General features: G+C 57.5%; 1 protein-coding gene across 3 annotated transcripts in view; it reads right to left on the reverse strand.

Annotated features, from left to right (window-relative positions):
- The window catches only part of CACNA2D2 (calcium channel, voltage-dependent, alpha 2/delta subunit 2), a 137,948-nt gene extending 129,108 nt beyond the window's left edge, over positions 1–8,840 (reverse strand). For 2 of the 3 annotated variants that reach the window (XM_012665825.1, XM_012665817.1), the window contains exon 1: positions 8,452–8,840. In XM_012665825.1, coding sequence (XP_012521279.1) covers positions 8,452–8,666 — 215 coding nt within the window. In that variant the 5' untranslated portion in view covers positions 8,667–8,840. The remainder of the gene's footprint in view (positions 1–8,451) is intronic. The other variant, XM_012637654.1, reaches the window with a different exon arrangement.
- Positions 8,841–9,343: the final 503 nt, after the last annotated feature.

Here is a 9,343-nt window from a genome sequence, read left to right on the forward strand (position 1 = left end):
ATGGGGACTGGGCCCTGCCCACAGAGCACGTGCAGCCAACAGAAATGTGGGGCCTGAAGGCTCCCTTCCCCTACCTGGGACCTCAGTGTCCTTGTTTATGTGATGGGGGCATGAGGCTCCCAGGTGCTTCTGTGGCTGTAATATGTCCTTCCCAGGTCAGGGAAGCATGCAAGGCCCATACTGCCCAAGGAGGTGGTTCTACCCAGGATCCCTGCCCCGAAAGGAACCCCTCCTGGCCCACAGGCTCCTGAGCCCCTCACAGCCACTTCCGCCCTCTCTTTGCAGGAGCCCCATTCCAAAATGCTGAGGACCCTGGGCCATCCCAGCACTGAAAACACACAGACCCTGAGAATGCCAGGAAAGCAAAACTTAAACAGTTCTCTCAGATATCAGAACCCATCAGACCTGGGCCCACACAGCCCCAAGAGCCAGAGCCCATCACAGGGTCCTGACAGCCCTGTTCATGAAAATTCAGTTGACAAAAATTCATCCTTGAAAGAGAGCGTCTGCGTCGGAGGTGCTCCGAATAGAGGAACACGCAGGGATCATCGAGCCAAAGCTTTCACACCCCAAATCGTGCCTGCTGACTGCATGGATATGTTGCTGGGGGGGAGGACCCCAGACCTGCAGATGCTCCAAGGACTGCCAATCTCCTGCCCTTCAGTGTGCAAATGAGAAGCACTCACTCCCAAAGGGAAAAACGCCAGCTCAAGGTCACATAGCAAGGGTTTTCCCACTCTGCCTGAGCCCCAACCTCCACGCCCACCCTCTAAAGATGCTTTACTTCACAAAAGACTCATGGAGCTCCTCTGAGTCCCAAGTCCTCCAGTGAATCTAAATACCGTTTAATTTGCAAAAATTTGAATTACAAGGACACAGCCTCTGTTTCCTTCACAGACTCATCATCATGCCAGTTGGTAGATAATCAAACTTTGCAGCTCTGCCTTAACTTAGGCTGTTCCTGACATAAAAGTTTGCAAAACACTGGTCCTAACCATCAGGATACTTTATTTCCCACTGCCAGTGTTTGCCCACCAAGCCCTGGCATTCACCTCAAAGGTGGGTGGTGAAGGTGGACACTAGGAGTGCCTTCTGGACACAGAGATAAACCATGCACGTGCCAGCACTACACAGGCACACACACACACACAAGCACATGGCCACATTCGAATTCACGTGCACACACATGTGCACATCTACACCTGTGTATATACATGAGAATGCACATGTATACATACCTGCACACATGCATACATGTACAAGCACAAACATACGCATGCACACACCCACTCACACATACACACAAGTGGGCATGCCCACAAGCATGCACATACCTGAACACATCCAACACATATGCACAAACGGACACATGAACACACAGGTGTAGACACTCCCATGTACAAACTTACATGTACATACAGGCCAAGGCAAGGGCCAAGCACAAGAGGAAAGACCCAGAAACCACAATTGGGTCTCAGGTGCCTGTAGTGCCTGGTGGAGTGCCAGGTGCTATGGGCAAGGGGACGGGACCCAGCTGGACTGCGAATCCCCCCAGATCCAGTCAGGATCCACATGTCCTTACCACACACTCCCTGGACCAGGCCCATACCTCGCAACCTGTCATACCCCAACCCTATGAGGCAGCACAATCATGGAAATGTCATTTTACAGATGAGGTGCCAAGACCCAGAGAGGCAGAGGAAGTTCCTAAGATTACCCAGCTGGTTAGAGATGCAGCAGAGTCTCACCGAATGCTAAGAGGGGCCTCATTCAGAAAGAACTGGCCAGCAGGGAAGGAAGGCATCAAGGTGGACACAAGGGGCCCACAATCTAAGAGGGGCAGGGTAGAGACAGGCAGAGGGAGTGACTTCTCACCCTCTCACCCACTCCTTTCCCCTTTGTTAATGAGGATGGTTTCCAAGGTGGGAAGAGATGGTTAATGAACAGCAGGAAAGATCTCCTGTGCCCCTCCCTCTCTGCTAAACAATTAGGCTGATCAGAGCTCAAAGTGGGTCAGTCTGAAAAGCAGACACTCAAGGTATGGCCAGAGGCCAGGACCGGAGGTCCAGGCACCCTCACACCAGAAGAGATAAGGCCCAGCTGAACTGGTGGTCAGGCCTCACTCCACGGCTAGAGCAGAGTGTAGAGGGGAGCAGGAAGACTCCAGACCTGCCTTCTTAGGGCATTAGAGTGTCAGAGTCAGTGGGACCCTAGAAGAGAGGAAACTGATGCCCAGGGGAGGAGGAGCTTTGTCCAAGGTCACTAAGTAAGCTGCCCAAGCTGGAGAACATTGGGCTGGGTTTGCCCTTGACAGAGGCCCCCTGACCCAAGGCGGGGATGCTCAGGCCCCTTTGTGAAGATTCTCCCTACCTAATCCCAGCTAGACAGGGTCTCTTAGTCTGTGAGGGCCCACCCTCACCAGGCTCAGTCACCCGTACCAGCAGTGGCTGGGGGCCGAGCAGAGCCAGACCAGATCCAGAAGGAAAAGGCCCATGGGGCCCCAGGTGAGGGAGCAGGACCCAGCCTGGGGATATTAGGCCAATGGCCTGAGTCCCACAGTGGCAGGACAGGGCCTGGCTGAGTCCTGCCCCTAGGTCCTGACCTTATGTAGGCTCAGACGGTGTGGGCTTGAATGACAGAACCCTTGACTCCTTTGGGGAGGCCTCAAGAGACCCCTGTGGGGACCCTGCAAGCCCTTAGGGGCCTCTCAATCTCTGTGGTCACCTACACGGATCCCCTCTTCTGCCTTAGCCACAGGCAGCTCAGGAGGCTCTTCAGGTTATACAGGACAAGAGAGGAAGGGAAAAGAAAAACAGCAAAAACCACACATACACTTCCCTTTGGGAATACGAATATTGATTCTGTAGCTTCTTGTTTAGACAGTAGGCACCAGGAAAAAACCTGATATGAAGAGAATCTCTCCAGTTGGCTGGAGGGCTGTAGCCACAAGGGGAAAGTCCCCCACCCCTGCCTCAGGGTACCCTAAGCCCCAGTGCTCCTTCCCCAGGCCTGAGGCTCGGAGCACTGTCACTTAAAGACATAGGTCATGGGGGCCAGAGGCAAACTGCCGCCCCCTCATGGGGGTGGGTGCTGGAAGGGAAGTGTCACCCCACTGGCAACACTACCCTGTCAGACAGGGCCCGGGCCCAAACCGCCAGCTCCCATTGAACAGTGCCTAGCAATGAGCCTTCGAGAGCCCTGGTTCCCCAGCCCCCCAAGTTCCGCCTGTCCAGATGGCATGACACCCCCCAAGCATCTCTATGGTCCTAGCCCTCTGAAGTTCCCCCAGGCCTGGCAAAACTGCTGAGGGACGAGAGGATCAGCCTTAGCTTTCCATTAATAATCCCCCCACAACCCCCCATGACCTTTCTGTCAGGAATCACACCGGAACCTGGGGAGGAAAACGGTATGCATCTCCCGAGATGGAGCTCCTCCCCGCTCCCCACCCTGCCCCCCATACCCCTGCACTGAGCAGGCCTGGCCTGTGATTCAAAGCCTGGGGGAGGGGACACCCTGGGCTGGGGGCTGCTCCATGAAGGCCTGTGTACACGTGGGTGGGGGAGGTGGGCACAGGGGCTATGAGTGCTAGGGCTGGCAAGCCAGTCTCAGGCCAAGGAAGGCCCCTCAGGATCATCTGAGATCCAGAGGAGGAAAGAGGGACAGAGCAAGAAAGGTTACAGCGGGGAGGCCTAGGCCCACCTCCCGTATCCTAGGCTTCACTTTCTTCCTAAAGACTCAGGTTTCAACCCCCCACCCCACCTGCTCCATTTCCTGGGCCCACTGCCTAGATGTCCCAAGCCCTCTAGTTGGACAGCCTAAGTGTCTCACAGATCCATTTTTTCCCAGCCCTGCCTCCAGCAGTTGTGGGCTTTTGGCAAGTCTCTCTCTTTTTGAGTCTCAGTCTTCCCATCTGTGGGATGGGCATTACCACAGGTTCTGAGGTCCAGGCGGTAACATGGTTGAGGGGCTTAGCCTGGGTTCAGCGAGGGAAGACCACTATTAGCCTGGTGACATTTCCCCACAATAGTCAAGCTGGGCTGCAGGGAGGGAGGGAGACGGCAGTTTGCCCTCAAGGACCTAGTATCTGGCGTGGGTGAGCATAGCCTGAGTAAGTGGCACAGCCCAGAGATGGAGTGGAGGAGGCCTCCGGAAGGTACAGGTGTAGACCTTGAAGGAGGGGTTCTAAACCCCCAAGAAAAGCAATCAGTAAAGATGGTGCAGCATGAGCAAAGCAGAGAGACGGGGGCACTTAGCCCATGGGAGGACTGCGAGAAGACAGCAGGTGAGGGCCATGGCTGTAAAGTGATAGTAATCTTAGTAGTAGGGCTTGATAGTAATCTTAACAATAGCTGCGTGGCACCTGACAGAGCCCTCCCTGCCCACCAGGGAGGGCTATACCCTCTCCCATTAACTCTTTTTTTTTGAGACTCTGAGTGAGTGCCGTGGCGTCAGCCTAGCTCACAGCAACCTCAAACTCCTGGGCTCAAGCAATCCTTCTGCCTCAGCCTCCCGAGTAGCTGGGACTACAGGCATGTGCCACCATGCCCGGCTGATTTTTTCTATATATATATTTTTAGTTGTCCAGATCGTTTCTTTCTATTTTTTAGTAGAGACAGGGTCTCACTCTTGCTCAGGCTGGTCTCGAACTCCTGACCTTGAGCGATCCACCCGCCTCGGCCTCCCAGAGTGCTAGGATTACAGGCGTGAGGCACCGTGCCTGGCCTCTCCCATTAACTCTTACCACCAGCCTCTAATGCAGATTCTATTATCTCAGTTGGGGAAACTAAGGCAAAGTCATCCTATTGACAAGGGTAAGCTCTGGATGCCAAAGTCTGAGCCTGCAGGGTCTACACTTGACACCTAGCATATCCCCAAACTGCCTCTTCCCAGGAACTGGCAGTGTCCACCCGTACACATCCAAGGTGCCAAGAGTTGATAGTGCCGACCTGTACACAGGCAGAGGGGAGAAGACACACTGACTGTAGAAGTGTCACTCCACGTGTGGGGCCACCTTCACTCTGGAGTCAGTTTCTCCGCGGTGACGCAAGTATGACGAAGAATCTGAGTGAGACTCACCTGCAGACTATGAGGGGACTCATCTTAAAACATGCTTGCTCCCTTCTCAGGGGTTAGCCTGACGCAGCTGGCCAGGAGGAGGTGCCCAATAAAGATAGGGTCTGGGGGTACAGCAGCCAAGGGTCCCCCCCAAAATCCTCAATACCAGGAAGGATGTGAGCACCTGGAAGCTCTGCATCCCACTGACGGCAGCCAGCAGTCCTCGAAGCCTCACCTCCTCCCTCCTGCAAAAGCTGCGTCAGGTTGTTGGGAAGATGGGAGACCCAGATGTGTGATGTTGCCTCCCTCTAATAGGGAGAGCCACAGGGAAGTGGAGACAGGGGCTCAGAGGCCCAGACAGACACATGTCACCCACCATTAACCATAGCTAGACTGGACGCACGCCCTGTCATGGGCACTGCTCTCCATGTGTCCACTTAGGAGAGGAGCACACACTCTGGCTGTCATTGATCTGCTGGGGATCCAAACTCCTCAGGCCCCTCACTGCTCCCACCCACCCCCAGAGGAAGGGAGGTGCTGGCCAACACCATCATTGGAGCAGAGCTGGGCTAGGAGGGTGAAGCCAGGCGGGCAGCTAAGCTGGGTGCGCTACCCAGCACTCAGCCAGGACTCCACAGAGCAGGGGACAGAAAAACACGGGGACACCAGAGAACAGGGCACAGAGGCCCAACAAACATGATACAAGAGGCGGGCAGGACAGGGTGGGCACAGATTGATGAGAGACCCAAAGAAGGGGAGCAGGAGAAGACAGAGGGAAAGACACAGGGAGAAGCAAAGCAGTGAGAGTTGCCCCTCGGCCTGAGCGCTGGGGTGTGTGTAATCAGAAAGAGGAAGCAGGTGAAAGGAAGTGTGCTCTGATCCCATCTCCCTCGAACCCTAGACACACACGTGCACACATATGCACACATACGTGTACATACCAAGTGGCCTCCTCCTTGTTTGAAACCCTGAATCAGGTGCGGGAGGGGTGGGAGGGCCCCCGCTCCCTAAAACCAAGCCCTGTCCTCCCTCCAGCAGTAACTCCTCTGCCCTTCTCAATCCAGCAGCAGCCTTGATCCATTTCGCCTGGTGGGCAGAGAGCCACGCTGCCAGAGAGATTGCAGAAATAACGGCCAGGGGACCCCAAACCCGCACTCACTTAAAATCCAGCAGCTTGCGAAGCCGGGCCCCTTTGCATTGGCAGATACTAATGAAAAAATGATTTTCCCATCAAGGGCTCTCTCCACCGAGGGGCTGTCTCCCCAGTGTCAGGAGGCTGAGGGTCCCACTCTCCACCTTGGATTTCCACCTGTATCAAAGAGTCATCCCAGCCTGGCCACACTGACCCAGGAGAAGGTTCTGGGAGGCCACCCACCCTGGATCCCCACAGAGCCCTCTAGCCCCAAAGGCAGCCTCAGCCTTTCTTGTCAATTCAATAAAAGCATCAACTCCAACTAGCCATGGACGTGTTGGGGGAACCTCAAAATTCCCTCCCCTTCCTCCCTCCAGGGATCAATGGGCGTCTGCATCTGCAGGACCAGGGCAGCTGAAGGGCGCTGGCTGTCACAGCAAACGCTCTGTGTCGTCGCACCATTAGTCACCTCCCCTAGGACCCTCAGAGCTGTGCAGCCCCCACCCCAACTCCACTCTCATTCCCTAATTATGGTTTGCAAGACATGTCCCAAACCCTCGAATTAGCTCCAACTATATTGACGAGAGAAGAGCGTCCAGCTGGAAATGTGCTGCTGCCGTCACACCCGCCTCACCATCTTCTGGCTAGGGACAGAGGGACAGGTGTCCACTCTGGTCAGGGTCTCACACTGGCCTTCTAGGGGAGACCCACTGCAGGCTGCAGGGAAAGGGAGCGAGGTTGGGAGAGGTAGAAGGAGACATCTACTTAAACCTTCACTCAACGATCTATGAAACAGCCAGGAAAAAAATAATTGTGGCTTGGCTCGTGCTTGGCTTTGAGGAAGAAAGAACAACAAAAAAATAATGCTTTTGCTCTTTTTAAACATTGTAGTTCAAGTCCATTTTCATCATAGCAAATGAAAGACAATAATGCACACGCCAGCCCTGAACTTCCATATGATTCTCTTCTCCCTGTGCACCCCCACACGCACACACAGAAAAATCCAGACGGTTGACAGAGGACACGTCCGTGAGGCACCTGTAATTTGCCAACTGATCACCCGCCTGAGCACAGCCAGGCTGTGCGAGAACAGAAATGACAAGACAGAGAGAGAGAGACCCAAAGCAGTGCCTTTCCAGAGTTTGTTTTTCCCTCATCTGGGAGAACCTACAAGCGGGAGTCGGCAGGTTTTGTGGCAGAACCGGGGGCTCTTACCCTTGGGCAGAAATGGTCTAATGACGCATTGCCAGCCTCTTTCCTTCTGAGGCCAGACCCTCCCCCGTGGCCACCAGCAGCCTGACTACTCATGCCCCAATCTCCAAGCCAGGACACTGGTGAAAGAGTCCAGGGACAGGTGGCTTCTCAGACCCCAGGGACAGAAGCAAGGTGGTCACTATTTCCCAAAGGGGTATCTGGGCACTGACATGGCTGGGGCATTGTGTCAGGAAGTTGATGCTGTCCTAAAGGCCACATGCACTCAATATCTGTGCCCAGTCTCAGACACATCTGGCTAAGCTGACCCGGAGGAGGCAGCCCGAGTGTGCTCTTGGGGAGGGCGAGAAGGCTCGGAGAACCATGAGAATCTGCAGAAGCTGGCAGAGCCAGGAGATGCTGTTACCCTGTTGGCAGCAGCAAGGGCAGGCAGGGGTCTTCTCCACCATTTACCTTTTGTCCAGACCCCAACACTTTCACTTCCTAATTGGGCTCTCCAGGGGACTCTCCCCTCAGGCGTATGGGGGGGCCAAGAACAGTGGACACTGACCCCCCCCATGGCACTGGCCACATGAAGGCCCATGAAGAGAGGTGTGTAGGTGCCCCCACCTCTGGGTCTAAAGGGTCAGGTTCCCACCGGGGAGGGAGCGTGGAGCAGGTACGCAGCTTCAACTCTGCTGGGCAGGGGTCATTGGCTGCCCCCTCACCCAACCCTGGGTTCCCTTCTCAATGTTACAGCGGCAGGGGAATTAACTGACAAGCTAGGACCCCTCACCCCATCCTGGGGCTTGAAGATCTTGCCTTGCCCCGTTTGAGGGGTTTAGGGGAAGCAGGGGCACCGCGGGGAACTTTCGCGACGCAGCCAGAGCGCTGGGACCGCGGCTGGCAGCCCTCGGGGCTTGGGGACGCCGCCCCCGGGCGCAGCGGGCAGCCGGACCCAGCGCCCCCGCCCCCGCGCGAGGCGCAGGGAAGGACCGGTGAGGACCGGGGTCGGGGGGCGGAGGGGCGCGCAGTGCTCGGCTGGGGTCCCATGGCCGGCCGAGGCCACTTACGTGTGCTGCTGGGGGAAGCTGTAGGCAGACGCGCCGGGGGCGGCGAGCAACGGTAGAAGCAGCAGCGAAGGCAGCAGCAGTGACAGCGGGCGCCGGGGCCCGGACGCCGGGCGCCGTGAGCTGGGGCCGGGCTGGGGGCCGCAGCCGGGCCAGGGGCGCGCAGTCGGCGCTGGGCCGGGCCGAGAGGCGCCGCAGGTCCGAGCCGGCACCGCCATGTTTCCATTCAAGATGCGGCGCCGCGGGGAGGGGGGGGCAGCGGCGGCGGCGGCGGCGGCGGCAGCGGCGGGATGGGGGGGCGCGGGCGGCGGGCGGCAATTCGGCCTCTCCTCCTCCGCCTCCTTCTCCGCGCGGGGCCTCCGGGGCTGCACGGGCCGCAGCGCCTCTGCGGGCTGCGCGCCGCGATTTCCCCGCCGCGCTGGCTCGAAGCGCTCTGAGCGTCCGGCCCGGGACCTGAGCTCAAATAGCGGCCGCCGCCAACCTGCCGGCACCGCCCTCCTCTCTCCCTCCCTCCCCACTCCCCGGCCGGCCCGCCCCCGCGCGCCCCCGCCGCGGCCACGCGCCCACCCGTGCCCGCGCGCCCCTCGTCCCGGCGCAGCCCCGAGCCTGCCCTACTGGCCCGCGCGTCCCGCACCCCAGCCGCTGCCCTAGCGCCCAATGTGCGCCCCCGCCTCCACGCCTCGGACCCTGCTGCTCCTCTCCACCCCGCAGGCAGGAAGCGTCCCCGGACCCGCGGCCCAGGGCTGGCGCATATGTGACCCTTCTGGGGGCTCGACCTTCAACAGGCTTAAGGCCTGGAGTCACAGCTTTAATGGTGGAGTGGCAGCCTTCAGCAGAGACCAGAGAAGAGGGCAATGGTACTGAACTCACACCCTCAGTGGCTCCAGCTACCTTC

Source organism: Propithecus coquereli, unplaced genomic scaffold (genome assembly GCF_000956105.1).
Source record: "Propithecus coquereli isolate 6110/MARCELLA unplaced genomic scaffold, Pcoq_1.0 Scaffold1, whole genome shotgun sequence".
Classification (NCBI taxonomy): domain Eukaryota; kingdom Metazoa; phylum Chordata; class Mammalia; order Primates; family Indriidae; genus Propithecus; species Propithecus coquereli.